At 35.8% G+C, this 15,937-nt stretch overlaps 1 protein-coding gene and 1 non-coding gene across 6 annotated transcripts in view; both read right to left on the bottom strand.

Moving 5' to 3' along the window:
• The window catches only part of LOC123562038 (vitamin K-dependent gamma-carboxylase-like), a 134,825-nt gene that overhangs the window by 57,034 nt on the left and 61,854 nt on the right, over nt 1–15,937 (bottom strand). For all 5 annotated transcript variants that reach the window (XM_053532996.1, XM_053533017.1, XM_053533006.1 and 2 more), the window contains 2 exons: nt 9,901–10,066; nt 4,698–4,776 (listed from right to left, as the gene is read on the bottom strand). In XM_053532996.1, coding sequence (XP_053388971.1) covers nt 4,698–4,776; nt 9,901–10,066 — 245 coding nt within the window. The remainder of the gene's footprint in view (nt 1–4,697; nt 4,777–9,900; nt 10,067–15,937) is intronic.
• Nucleotides 14,049–14,241, bottom strand: LOC123565105 (U2 spliceosomal RNA). The gene has a single exon (XR_006689097.2). It is a non-coding gene; the product is annotated as a U2 spliceosomal RNA (small nuclear RNA).

Below are 15,937 nucleotides of genomic sequence, written 5' to 3'. Positions count from 1 at the left end.
ATCAGAAAGAATGCAGGTACCCCCCTAAGCATTATTTCTAGCAAACACTGGGTCTTAGGCAGAACCAACAGGAAGACTATAGGTGCCCCACTATGCATTATGCAGAAACAAAAGGAGGACTATAGGTGCCCCTCTGCATTATTTCTAGTAAAGACAGGGTCTGAGGCAGAACAAACAGGAAGACTATAGGTGCCCCTCTGTGCATTATTTCTAGCAAACACAGGGTCTGAGGCAGACCCAACAGGAAGACTGTAGGTGCCTCTCTGCATTTTTTCTAGCAAACACAGGGTATTAGGCAGAACAAACAGGAAGACTGTAGGTGCCCCTCTGCATTATTTCTAGCAAACACAGGGTCTTAGGCAAATAAACTTGTAAACTTGTAAGCAGAACAAACAGGAAGACTAGTTGCCCCACTATGTATTATTTCTAGTAAAGACAAGGTCTGAGGCAGAACCAACAGGACGACTGTAGGTGCCCCTCTGCATTATTTCTAGTAAAGATAGGGTCTTAGGAAAATAAACACACAAATAAACTTGTAAACTTGTAGGCATAACTAACAGGAAGACTGTAGGTGCCCCTCTGCATTATTTCTAGCAAACACAGGGCATTAGACAAATAAACAGACATATAAACTTGTACACTTGTGGGCAGAACAAACAGGAAGACTATAGGTGCCCCTTTGCATTATCAGGGGTCCTGAAACATTTTCAGAGTCTACTTGTCCACGGACAAGTTGGGCCCACAAATCCACTTGTCCGTACCAAAGAAGAACTTGTCCGTACTTTTTAGTTTAAAAAGGAAAGGATCAGCATTATCATTACTGAATAAACAAATAATACAAACATACACTTCTGTTGACTTCTATTTTAACTTACAATGATTATAAAGTTTTTATGTTATGACTAGAACCATCCTTTTGAAAATATGTTATAACTAGCAAGCTTAGTGACTAGAACATCCACTTGAAAATATGTTATGACTAGCAAGTTTAGTGAGTAGAGAATAATTAAGAACACTTGAACACATGCCATTGACAAAAATAATCTCAGTATGCCTAGAACTTCTACCATCACTGAATACTACACTGGTCTTTCAGGGGTCCTGAAATAAGCTGTCCGAGTTGTTAAATGTCAAAACAATCGACTCGAAAAATTAAGCCACAAATTTTGGCTACTAAACTTTTTTACATAGCGTAACCTAGCTAACAGGCTGGTAACATTCCCCAATCGGGCTTATGACACAAAAAGTAGTATTGCTTGAAAAATAATGAAGCTATTTCTTTCAAACTTGGTCCATTTATTAAGAATACCATATAATGCTTAACAAGATAGAAATAACTTTGTTGCCTTCAGTTTTGTTAGAATTACTTCCCTTTTTCAGTATATTATGATGCATAATTCTTGAAGTCCAAACAATATATGTTTTAATGCAATGTTTAAAACAGAAAAGCTTCAGTGGCTTTCTATTGCTCCAAACTTGTGCACCAATACCTTTATTCTATGTATTTAGAGTAAATACTTTGTTTCTAATGCAGATGTGTGAGCAATGTTTTTAGAACTAACATTTCTCAATAATGTTGTAAGTGAAAGCAGAGTAAAATGTATACATTCATTTACTAGCGCAATAATTTAGAGCATTAGAAAGCCATTGAACCCTTTTTTGTTTTAAACTTAGGATTAGAACATATTTGTTTTTTGGACTTCAAAGATTACGCGTCATAAAAATCCGAAAAGGGGAAATAATTCTACCAAACCTGAAAGCAAACAAGTTATTTTTATTCTAATTTGTATTATTTGTTATGCTTAATAAATGGACCAAGTTTGAAAGAAATATCTTCATTATTTTTCAAGAAATACTACTTTTTGTGTCGTAAGCCTGATCGGGCAATGTTACCAGCCTGGCTAATGGATTTTCTGAAAATCAAAAATGAAAGTAGATAACGGGAATCCCCAGACTGGCACTCATTTTCAACTTCACGGTTTAATTTTCCAATAATGATCTTTAAATGTAGTAAACCAGTCCACGTGTCTATAAATGGCTGCATACATTTTTGTTTTGATAATTTAAGGGTCATAAATGATCACAAACAGATTAGATATTGCCTTTAGGCATGTGGAAATCACAGATGACGCCAATTAGTTTCGTTTTTATAAAATGTTTACCAAGGAAATTTTACTTGTCCCCAGACAAGCCAGGTTCTAAAAACTGCTTGTCCGGACTGAGGAATCCACGAATCGGACAACTCGGACAGCTTATTTCAGGACCCCTGATTATTTCTAGTAAACACAGGGTATTAGGTAGAACAAGCAGGAAATACTGTAGGTGCCATTCTGCATTATTTTTAGCAAAGACAGGGTCTTAGGCAGAACCAACAGGAAGACTGCAGGTGCCACTCTGCATTATTTCTAGTAAAGACAGGGTCTTAGGCAGAACTAACAGGAAGACTATAGGTGCCCCTCTGCATTATTTCTAGAAAACACAGGGTCTTAGGCAGAACTAACAGGAAGACTACAGGTGCCTCTGTGTATTATTTCTAGTAAAGACAGGGTTTAAGGCAGAACCAGCAGAAAGACTGTAGGTGCCCCACTGTGCATTATTTCTAGCAAACACAGGGTATTAGGTAGAACCAGCAGGAGGACTGTAGGTGCCATTCTGCATTATTTTTAGCAAAGACAGGGTCTTAGGCAGAACCAACAGGAAGACTGCAGGTGCCGCTCTGCATTATTTCTAATAAAGACAGGGTCTTAGGCAGAACTAACAGGAAGACTATAGATGCCCCTCTGCATTATTTCTAGAAAACACAGGGTCTTAGGCAGAACTAACAGGAAGACTGTAGGTGCCTTTCTGTATTATTTCTAGTAAAGACAGGGTTTTAGGCAGAACCAGCAGAAAGACTGTAGGTGCCCCACTGTGCATTATTTCTAGCAAACACAGGGTCTTAGGCAGAACCAGCAGAAAGACTGTAGGTGCCCTTCTGCATTATTTTTACCAAAGATAGGGTCTTAGGCAGAACTAACAGGAAGACTATAGGTGCCTCTCTGCATTATTTCTAGTAAAGACAGGGTCTTAGGCAGAACCGGCAGAAAGACTGTAGGTGCCCGACTATGCATTTTTTCTGCCAAATACAGGGTGTTAGGTAGAACCAGCAGAAAGACTGTAAGTACCCCACAGTGTGACTATGCATTATTTCTAGCAAACACAGTGTCTTTGGTAGAACATTCAGAGAGACTATCAGTAACCCACTATGTATTATTTTTAGCAAAGACAGGGTCTTAGGCAGAACCAGCAGAAAGACTGTAGGTGCCCAACTATGCATTTTTCTACCAAATACAGGGTGTTAGGTAGAACCAGCAGAAAGACTGTAAGTACCCCACTATGCATTATTTCCAGCAAAGACATGGTCTTAGGTAGAACAATCAGAACACACTATTTCTAGCACCATTAACCTGGATAGCTTCAATCTGAAATCTTGAAGCCATAGAGGAAAGGGCAAGTGATCTGGACCTTAACCTCTCACACAGGTTCTGTCCATAAAAAAATCCCCACAGGCAGTGAAGCATAGTAGCAATCAATAAAACTGTAACACGAGTCTAATTTTTTTTGTTAGTTTTCACAGCAAAAAGCATATGTTCTTCAAACAGAGTGGTGAATTGATAATCAATATCCAGTTAAGTTTATTATACAGAAATGAACAAAAACTGTAAAAGAAATTATATGCAACCGTAAATAATCAACAAAATTAAACAAGAGCTGTTTGTAAAACATATAAGCCACACAGGATGGCCCCTCACAGGAGTCTTAAATACTAAGGTATTATATATGCTATCATCTATGACAAATCATTCAAAAGGGAAATGCTGACACATATGCAAAACTAGCCTTGTCTAAAAAAATTAATGAAGGATTTGAATATGATTACTTTTACAAAAATGTAAGTTTCCTTCATCTTACAGACTTCATCTTCAGTTAATGATTTTCTTATTCTTAAATTTATATTGATAATTTGATTCACAACATGATTAACCAACAATAAATTCTAATACCATAGACACCCATGTATAATGTGCACTTACATGATATTACATAGCTCCGATTCAAACTCAAAATCCTGGGAAAAAATATTTGGGGTCAATTCTTTTGAGCAGAGTTTACATCGACACCAGTAATAAATTTTACCTTGCGACAGAGAGTGGAAACAGTCTATCGATTTTTTTGTTTTATAAAATATTGTTATATTTGTTGTTAATTATTCTTATGAATAAATAGAAAGCAATACTTTTTAATATCTTGGAATGGCATCTTCTTTCAAAGCGACACAAGCTTCTTAACTCAAACTGATAAGAGAATAGTATAGAAGTCAGATTTATGTGACCTTTTCAGTCTAAAAATCTACCGGTATTGCTAGTTTAAAATGAAATCTATATTAAATTTTGTTCCATAGATGAGACTGGATGGGACAGACAGGAAATGACATGTGATTCCATATATATACCTGTATAGTGCCCCGAAAGTTTGTGTGGGTATAATAACTTAGTTCATTTTGGCACATTATTACCTTTAATATGTGCCAAATTTGATTTTGACCAAAATTCAAAACCGCACCAATAAATTCATTTTGTAAAACCGCCAAAATTGGTGACATGTGAATAAAGTGCTTGACAGTATAAATAAGCTTCAACTGTCCACTGGTAACTTACTTGGAATCTCAGTATAGCATAGTTCCATAGTGGTACATGTGCATGCCTCTTTCTCTTGAACAACAATCCATCCAGAGACCTGCAAAGATAGGAATAAGCCTGAATGTATAAATCCCTCCTATTTTAGGTCAGGAATACTAAGACTTGAAGCAGGAAACAAGCATTTACACTACTCTTTTGTGGAAGGGTGAAAGGACATGAAAAATACCTAAGAACTGTCTTTTCTTGATAAAAAAAGTATATGGGCATTTTCAGTAAAGCTAGTCAGAACATTATGATTTAAGCAAGACCCTCTAACATCAGTTATAACTAGAGCTATCACTAAAGGTGATGAATGTACCCCCTGCATGCACTGACACAGTACATTGCAATTTGACGCAAACAAGATTGCATAATTATGTGGACTGTATATATATAGACTGTATGTATACAGTATAGTAACAAAAAACAAAGTCCCATAACTATGCAGAATATTTATCTAAAAGAATGTAGCATGCACCATGCACAACTAGGGTTGTTACTGATCACTTGTGTGAAGTTTCATTAAATTGTGTGCAAGGGTTTGGTAGATTAGGCACGCACAAGATTGCATATGCAGACTGTATGTACATAGTATGTTAACAAGAAACAAAGTCCCATAACTCTGCAATTTTTGTCGCTGAAAGAACCTAACATGCCCCATGCACAACTACTGTTGTTACTGATCACTTGTGTGAAGTTTCATTAAATTGTGTCAAGGGGATGAGGAGAGATGGTGCACACAAGATTGTGTCTATGTATATAGTATAGTAACAAAAAAACAAAGTCCCATAACTCTGCAAAATGTTTTTCTGAAAGAACCTAATATGCCCCATGCACAACTACTGTTGTTACTGATCACTTGTGTAAAGTTTCATTAAATTGTGTCAAGGAGATGAGGAGAGATGGTGCGCACAAGATTGTGTCTATGTATATAGTATAGTAACAAAAAAACAAAGTCCCATAACTCTGCAAATTTTTTTTCTAAAAGAACCTAACATGCCCTATGCACAACTACTGTTGGTACTGATCACTTGTGTGAAGTTTCATTAAATTGTGTCAAGGGGATGAGGAGAGATGGTGCGCACAAGATTGTGTCTATGTATTTAGTAAAGTAACAAAACAAGAGCTGTCTGATGACAGCGCGCTCGACTATTCGAAGAATTGATTGAAGAATGGGGTCAAAATATTTCCACAGATATTCAGACAAAAGAAATAAATAGATTAGACAAACAAAGTTCCTGTATTACTTTGATTTCGATAAGTCTTGCACTAAATGGCAATATATGAGCCAATTTCAAAGTCCACAAAGGGCCATAATTCAGTCAATATAGTTATGTACTCTTGCCTACAGATAAAAATCACAATGATAAACAAGTGTTCAAAGTTTAAAAGCCATATGTCAAATAGTTTTGACAAAACATGGACTTGTATGAAAATAGAACCAATTTCAAAATCCAAAAAGGACCATAATTCAGCCAAAATAGATGACAGAGTTATGTTCTCTTTCCTACAGATAGAGACTATTATACTAAACAAGTGATAAAAGTTTCAAAGCCATATGTCAAACACTTTACAAAAAATATGAACTGGTACAAAAAACTTAACAAAGATTTCTAAGTCAAAATGGGCCATAATTCAGGCAAAATCCTAGATGGCGTTACGTACTCTTGCCTATAACTGGACATGGTAATGGTAAACAGGTGTTGAAAGTTTCAAAGCTTTATCTCAAAAGACTGTCAAAATATGAACTGGTACGAAATATCAACCCAGATTTCTAAGTCAAAAAGGGCCATAATTCAGCCAAAATCCTTGATGGAGTTATGTACTCTTGCCTATAACTGGACATGGTGATGGTAAACAAGTATTGAAAGTTTCAAAGCTTTATCTCAAAAGACTTTGTCAAAATATGAACTGGTACGAAAAACTTAACCATGATTTCTAAGTCAAAAGGGGCCATAATTCAGCCAAAATCCTTGATGGAGTTATGTACTCTTGCCTATAACTGGTCATGGTGATGGTAAACAGGTGCTGAAAGTTTCAAAGCTTTAACTCAAAAGACTGTCAAAATATGAACTGGTACGAAATATTAACCCAGATTTCTAAGTCAAAAAGGGCCATAATTCAGCCAATATCCTTGATGGAGTTATGTGCTCTTGCCTATAACTGGACATGGTGATGGTAAACAAATATTGAAAGTTTCAAAGCTTTATCTCAAAAGACTTTGCCAAAATATGAACTGGTACGAAAAACTTAACCATGATTTCTAAGTCAAAGGGGCCATAATTCAGCCAAAATCCTTGACTGAGTTATGTGCTCTTGCCTATAACTGGTCATGATGATGGTAAACAAGTGTTGAAAGTTTCAAAGCTTTATCTCAAAAGACTTTGTCAAAATGTGGACTGGTACGAAAAACTTAACCCAAGGTGTGACGCCGACGCCGACACCGACGCCGTGGTGAGTAGGATAGCTCTACTTATTCTTCGAATAGTCGAGCTAAAAACAAAGTCCCATAACTCTGCAAATTTTTTTTCTAAAAGAACCTAACATGCCCCATGCACAACTACTGTTGGTACTGATCACTTGTGTGAAGTTTCATTAAATTGTGTCAAGGGGATGAGGAGAGATGGTGCGCACAAGATTTTGTCTATGTATATAGTATAGTAACAAAAAAACAAAGTCCCATAACTCTGCAAACTTTTTTTTTTAAAAGAACATAACATGCCCCATGCACAACTACTGTTGGTACTGATCACTTGTGTGAAGTTTCATTAAATTGTGTCAAGGGGATAAGGAGAGATGGTGCGCACAAGATTGCGTCTACAGACAGACAGACGGACAGACAGAAGGACAGACAGACAACCTGAAACCAGTATACTCCCCTTACAACTTTGTTGTCGGGGGGTACAATAATTTACCAGTATCTGTAAGCAGCAGCTGGTAACTCACTGGTATATACAAGTATCAATTGATAACTCACCTGCATCAATTGGTAACTCACTGGTATATATATGCATCAATTGATAACTCACCATTATCTATAAGCATCTGTATTGGTATTATTACCAGCATGTAAGGATCAATTGATGACTAACCAGTATTAATTAGCATCAATTGGTAACTCACCAGTATCTATAAGTATCTGTATTGGTAACTTACCAGTACCTGTAAGATCCATCGGTAAACTCACTAGTATTAATATCTATCAACTGGTAATTCACCAGTATCTATAATCATCAATTGGTAACTCACCAGTATCTATCAGCATCAACTGGCAACTCACCAGTATCTATCAGCATCAACTGGTAACTCACCAGTATCTATCAGCATCAGCTGGTAACTCACCAGTATCTATCAGCATCAACTGGTAACTCACCAGTATCTATCAGCATCAATTGGTAATTTACCAGTATCTATCAGCATCAACTGGTAACTCACCAGTATCTATCAGCATATCAGCATCAATTGGTAACACTCTAGTATCTATCAGCATCAATTGGTAACTCACCTGTATCTATCAGCATCAATTGGTAACTCACCAGTATCTACTAGCATCAACTGAAAACTCACTAGAATCTTTTAGCATCAATTGGTAACTCACCTGTATCTATCAGCATCAATTGGTAACTCACTAGTATCTATTAGCATCAATTGGCAACTCACCTGTATCTATCAGCATCAATTGGTAACTCACCAGTATCTATTAGCATCAATTGGTAACTCACTAGTATCTATTAGCATCAACTGAAAACTCACTAGAATCTATCAGCATCAATTGGTAACTCACTAGTATCTATTAGCATCAACTGAAAACTCACTAGAATCTATCAGCATCAATTGGTAACTTACTAGTATCTATCAGCATCAATTGGTAACTCACCAGTATCTATCAGCATCAACTGGTAACTCACCAGTATCTATCAGCATCAATTGGTAACTCACCAGTATCTATCAGCATCAATTGGTAACTCACCAGTATCTATCAGCATCAACTGGTAACTCACTAGAATCTATCAGCATCAATTGGTAACTCACCAGTATCTATCAGCATCAATTGGTAACTCACCAGTATCTATTAGCATCAACTGGAAACTCACCAGTATCCATCAGCATCAATTGGTAACTCACCAGTATCTATCAGCATCAATTGGTAACTCACTAGTATCTATTAGCATCAATTGGTAACTCACCAGTATCTATCAGCATCAACTGGAAACTCACCAGTATCTATCAGCATCAATTGGTAACTCACTAGTATCTATCAGCATCTGTTGGTAACTCACCAGTATCTATTAGCATCAATTGTATAACTCCCTATTATATATTAGCATAAGTATTGGTAACTTACCAGTATCTATAAGCAACTGTTGGTAACTTACTAGTATCTGTTGGAATTGGGCAGTAACACAACTTTAACTCAGAATCTGTCACCAGTTGTTTGAAAGTACCTTTTATCCATTTCCCAACAATAGCTTACTAGTACCTGTTAGCATCAATAAGACCTTGACAGCAGATTCCTTCAGCATCATCAAATAAGTAGTCAGAATCAGTTTTGTTGTTTACCAGTATATGTTACTATCATTTTGGTAACTTATGTTTTGCTGCTTACCAGTATCTGTTACTATCATTTTGGTAACTTGTTTTGTTGCTTACCAGTATCTGTTACTATCATTTTGGTAGCTTATAAGTATTTATCGTCATAAGTTTAGTAGCGAACAATATCTGTTATCAACATATAAATTTTCTGTTATTATCTGTTTACTTGCTTATCAGCATCTATGAGCATCAGTTTAGTAGTTTACCAGTATCTGTTATCATCAGTTTAGTAGCTTATGATTATCAGTTATCATCAGTCAGTAACTTACCAGTTAACTTAACAGTTTCATATTAATAGCTTACCATCATCTGTCAGCACCAGCCAATATTGACATATCAGTATCTTTTAGCATCAGTTATGTATGTTACAAATTTCTTTTAGCATCAGTTAAGTATCTTAGCAATATATGGAGGCATCAGTAAGTAACTTACCAGTATCAGTTAGCATCAGTTAATAACTTACCACTATCTGTTACCCTCAGTAAGTATCTTTTAAGTATCTGTTAGCATCAGTCAGTCACTTAACAGTGCCCTGACAACATCAGTCAGTAACTTACAAGAATCCCTTCACATCAGTAAAGTATCTTACCAGTATCTGTTAGCATCAGTCAGTAACAGTAGGATTCCAATGAGACCAAACAGGTAACTATGATTATTCCAGCTTGTTTTATCCAACAGAAAAAGGTACCAATATGTTACCACAAATACCACACAACTGAAGCGGTAAAACAGGCCCAGTAAGATACCAACTTCACCTGAAATACAGAAGAGGCAAAAATCACAATTCTAAATTTTAACAGTCAGAATTCTTTAATGTTATGATCATTCACCTGTCCTTAAGCCCCACATTTTACAACCATCTTTATGATATAATGTAACATTACTATAAACAGGTGTCATATCAATAGATCTAAAACTCTGTATCTATTATTTTTAGAACATTGAATGAAATCTTATCATGTCCAAATTAAATCTTGTTTTCTAAAGAAGGTAGTCTTTACAGGATACTGGAGGAAAGTGAAGATACAACTTCCATTATCTTTTTGTGAAACTGTATGCAAGTCCTTTGTCACATGGACTTGTGCTGTATTAAATGTCACCACCGAACATTAAACTCATATTCGGATAAATTTTTTCCATTACATAAAAATTGATCACTAGTTAGAAATACCAAACATCAGCAAAAGTCATAACACTGTTAACTGATTAATAAATTATCAAGATTTGAACTACAAAAACTTTTGAGTTGATTTTAACTTTGCAGAATGCTTTTTTATCAATGTTTGATGTCGCAGGAGTGTAACAAAGCCATTACATAAAAATGATAATAAACTAGTGTAATAAAGCTTTGGCGTCAACGTTGTTTATAGTATATGAGACGTTGGTCAAAATGACTTGTTTATAGGTAAAAAAGGTAGAATTTTTGATATTTCGACAGAATAAGATAACATGTGATAAACAGAATATTATATTTGTAACTTTCCACATTGAGTTTATTAAACTCGTTTAATAAAATTGATAAAATGCTAGGCAGCGCCTCGTATTTTATTATTTTATTCAACTCATTTAAAAAATTCAATATGAAAGACACTCATGTAATATCCTCTATGTATGTGATGCTGATGTGATTGAAAACTCAAATGACTGCAACAGTTCGAAATAATCACCATTATCAAATAGGTCCTGTAGCGTAACAATGCTTCGCTTTTTTTAGGCATGATTACGAGTCAATAATGATTTTGATAACAAGAGATCACAGAGTGATCTTGGCGCCCACCAATGTGCCATTTTTGAGTGTTCCAAATTTCAAGACTTACTGACTAGCTCAAGGTCAAATTTCATTTCCGTACACAACACTGTGCATGTGGTCCAAATTCGAAAGCTGTAGCTTGAGAAATGTGAAAGTAGGTCACTAGATCAATCTTAAGGTCAAAGTTTAATTTGGTACACAAAACTATGCAAGTGGTCCAAATTTGAAGGCTGTAGCTTGAGAAATGTGAAAGTAGGTCACTAAGTCAAAATCAAGGTCAAATTTCACTTCAGAAACAAATCTATGCATGTAGTCCAAAATTGAAGCCTGTACCTTCAAAAATGTGAAAGTAGGTCACTAGGTCAATGTCAAGGTCAAAGTTTGTTTCGGTACACAATCCTATTCATGTGGTCTAAATTTGAAGCCTGTAGCTACAGAAATGTGAAAGTAGGTCACTAGGTCAATCTTAAGGTCAAAGTTCATTTTGGAACACAAAACTACGCAAGTGGTCCAAATTTGAAGGCTGTAGCTTGAGAAATGTGAAAGTAGGTCACTAGGTCAATGTAAAGGTCAAAGTTTGTTTCGGTACACAAAACCATGCATGTGGTCTAAATTTGAAGCCTGTAGCTACAGAAATGTGAATGTAGGTCACTAGGTCAATCTTAAGGTCAAAGTTCATTTCGGTACACAAAACTACGCAAGTGGTCCAAATTTGAAGGCTGTAGCTTGAGAAATGTGGAAGTAGGTCACTAGGTCAAAATCAAGGTCAAATTTTATTTTGGAATACAGAACTATGCATGTGGTCCGAATTTGAAGCCTGTACCTTCAAAAATGTGAAAGTAGGTCACTAGGTCAATGTAAAGGTTAAAGTTTGTTTCGGTACATAAAACCATGCATGTGGTCCAAATTTGAAGGCTGTAGCTTCAGAAATGTGAAAGTAGGTCACTGGGTCAAAATCAAGGTCAAATTTCATTTCGGAACACGAAATTATGCATGTGGTCCAAATTTGAAGCCTGTACCTTCAAAAATGTGAAAGTAGGTCACTAGGTCAATGTCAAGGTCAAAGTTTATTTCAGTGCACAAAACTATGCATGTGGTCCAAATTTGAAGGTTGTAGCTACAGAAATGTGAAAGTAGGTCACTAGGTCAAAATCAAGGTCAACTCATGTCAAGGTTCATCTTGCCACTCAAAACCATACATGTGGTCCAAATTTGAATGTTGTAGGTTATTGACAAGAAGTTTTTAAAAGCTTTTCCCTATATAAGTCTATATGAACCATGTGACCCCAGGGCGGGGCCATATTTGACCCTAGGGGGATAATTTTAACAAACTTGGTAGAGAACCACCAGGCGTTGCTACATTACAATATCAAAGCCCTAGGCTTTGTGGTTTGGACAAGAAGATTTTCAAAGTTTTTCCCTATATAAGTCTATGTAAACCATGTGACCCCCGGGGCAGGGCCATATTTGACCCTAGGGGGATAACTTGAACAATCTTAGTAGAAGACCACTAGATGATGTCACATACAAAATATCAAAGCCCTAGGCCCTGTGGTTTTGGACAAGAGATTTTTCAAAGTTTTTCCCTATATAAGTCTATATAAACCATGTGACCCCCGGGCGGGGCCATATTAGACCCCAGGGAAATAATTTCAATCATCTTGGTAGAGGACCACTAGATGATGCTTCATACCAAATATCAAAGCCCTAGGCTCTGTGGTTTTGGGCAAGAAGATTTTCAAAGTTTTTCCCTATATAAATCTATGTAAATTATAGAAATAAACAAAGGGCCATAACTTACTAAAAATTTGTTGAACCAGTCTGATTTTCAGGGGGACACAACTAGGGTACCAATACATCATTCTGACAAAGTTTGGTCAAAATCCCCCTGGTAGTTTCTGAGGAGATGCGATAACGAGAAATTTTTAACGGAAGGACGGACGGACGGAAGGACGCCGGACCACGGACGCAGAGTGATTTGAATAGCCCACCATCTGATGATGGTGGGCTAAAAATACGCTAAACTTTTGAAATGTTTGGCAATTTTGAAGAAATTGCGGCTCAAAAGTTTGTAATCCACTTTTACATAATGATACAGTTTTACTGATCACCTTTCAAAGAAACATACAATTTTTTATGCAATTCCTTCATAAATAAAGGAATTGAATCACTCCAAATACAAAACAAAGTTGTAAATTTCTGTTCTGAGAAAAAGAAGAAAGTGTAGTTTTTAAACTGTATCTTTAGGTGCCTCCTACATGAAAGACTGAACAACCTTTCATTTTCTGCTAGTCTGTGTTCAAACCCTATTTTGCTCACAGGAGGTAACTCCTGAGGCTTTCCAAAGTTTTGCATGATTATGTCCCTTTTCTTCTCAGAGCCGGAATATAGTCAAGAAATGATTATAAAAATTAAAGATTATCTAGTTGGTAGCCAGATTAATTTTCTGCCAACAAACGAAAATACTTTTAGTCTAAAAATTCATGTATTAATTGGCTGACAATTCGAACATTATTTAGACATATTTACAAATAATCAAGCCTCTTGACCAAGACAGTCAATTTCTGAACTGTATTTACCTGGTGAAAATCAGTATTTTAATTGGATTAAATCAAAGCAATAAAACTCCCATTAACACTCCCTCTGTAACATTATCATTAAGGTTCAATGCTAAGCTGATGGTTGGAGAAATACCATGACTAAATTTATGGCTTGGCTGTTCTTATCAAAATGTTATTTGAAACATATGTCAGATGTTAACTGTTTATCTGGCTAATTCATTAAATAAGGGTTTTACATTTGAAATTTTGAATTCCATGTTTTGGCATCTCATGATCTTGGTAGAGGACTGTATGATGAAATTCATATAAAATAGAAAAGAAAAACGTCTATAAAATGCTAATTCCAAGTGTGTCGTTAAATTATACATTACACACCTGGAAGATTTCCTTTAAAAGACTTTCATTTGTAATTTTTTCTTCCCCTAGGGGAAGTGGGCCGATCCCGGAGGTACTGCAATACCGGGCCAACCCGTGGCGAGAGCGGAGCAAGCCCCTGACATCTCACCTGTGTCCAAAAATCAGTTTAATATCGAAGTCCCCCAATGGGGGACGTATCAGATATTAAGCTGATAAGAACAGATACTACACTTTGATCTTAGCCAAAAGGCCGAGAAGCGATACTGTAATAGAATTCAATAGAGACTATATACTAAAAGCTGATAATATAAAGACGGCTAACAAAATTTCATGTTTAACCAAGGTATAAACTATCATAAGTAGTAAATAAATGCTACATTAGTAACTCCTGAGAATGAGTACATAATAGCTAAAAGAAATAAAAGGAGAAAATCTGACTGAATCTTTGTTGACTGATTAACTATTTTTGCCAAAAATCTAAAAATGCAGAACATTTCAACACACCAACGTAAACCTACTGAAATTAGGAAGTCAGCCATGACAGTAATCATAATCTATAAATAGCTGCGACTAGTTAAGGCAGACAACTCTTGCACACAAATTATAACCACTGATCGGTGAGTTTTCCCATATGATAAATATTACAACTTACTATAACAGTGATAATATTCAAACCTTTTTAACAACTCATATCTTCTAAATTCTATTTCAAATCTTTCGTGTTTAAAACTTCTAATTCAGTGTGCCTGAGCTGAATCACCATGCAGAGATAAAACTGACAATAATCAGACAGTTTAATCCACTGTCAGTCAAATCAACCCAATTTACATAATCAATGTACAAGGAAAATATTAAACTCAAAATCATGTAATATTTGCAATGAGGACAAAGTGATTTCAAATGTTTACAAAGAAACAAACAACACAACTTCTGTGTTCCTCTGCTGCATCTTAGCACTCATAAACAAATCAGACAGTTTTGCTTTATCTCATAATTATTTCTTGTCAAAACTTAGTTTTACTTTATTATAGACACCTACTAGATACCTAATTATTGAGAATGATGAAGTGGCAGATGCAGGAAGCAACAATTACTGGCTAAGGAGTTTCTAAGATTTTGTCAGTGAGTGTTGATTTTGCAATACGGACAGTTATGGTTAAGCAAGGAACAAAATGATCATAAAAAACATCATTTATATCTCAAGGAATGACTTCAAGTATTATCTTCTATATAGTTAAAATGAAAATATCTTACACAATATCTTAAGTTCTATTTACATGCTTGTATGAAACAACTGTAAAATAAGAATTGTCTGATATGGGATTAACACTATTTTCCTAACCAGTTCTCCTGGAAAGAGTCATTTAAAATAAACATCTCTGCCATAAAATCCCCCTGAATAGCACTTTCTGACTGAATATCTCTTATCTCTGACTCAAACCTTGAGATAAGCCTAGAGAGAAAAGGGTTTTCTGAAAAAACTTGTGATGTCTTATTGGTAAACTTGTTCTTCCGCCCCTGTGCTACCCTGAGAATGTTGGCAGTACCAGCAGAGCTCGCTTCTTGACTAAAACATTTGAACTTTACTTAATATTTATTAATATTAATAAGCAAAGGAAAATCTAGGAAAATCTAATTTGGGATAACTACGCCATATCCATATATATGAAAGCTAAAGCATTTGATAATTCTATGAAAAGCCACTTAAGGACACACTTAGCACTGTCGCAATGTCATGACATCACAGTAACCGTGTTAAAAACTTGTCAAATAGTTCGAAGGAAATGTATTTTATGAACTGTATCCTTAGGCGCCTCCTTCATCAAAGACTGAACATCCTTTCATTTTCTGCTAGTCTGAGTTCAAAACCTGTTTTGCTCACAAGAGGTAACTCCTAAGGCTTTTCAAAGTTTTGTATGATTATGTCCCTTTTTTTCTCAAAACAATGAAGATTATCT

Source organism: Mercenaria mercenaria, chromosome 2 (genome assembly GCF_021730395.1).
Source record: "Mercenaria mercenaria strain notata chromosome 2, MADL_Memer_1, whole genome shotgun sequence".
Classification (NCBI taxonomy): Eukaryota; Metazoa; Mollusca; class Bivalvia; order Venerida; family Veneridae; genus Mercenaria; species Mercenaria mercenaria.
This window is presented reverse-complemented; position numbering and strand designations above follow the sequence as displayed.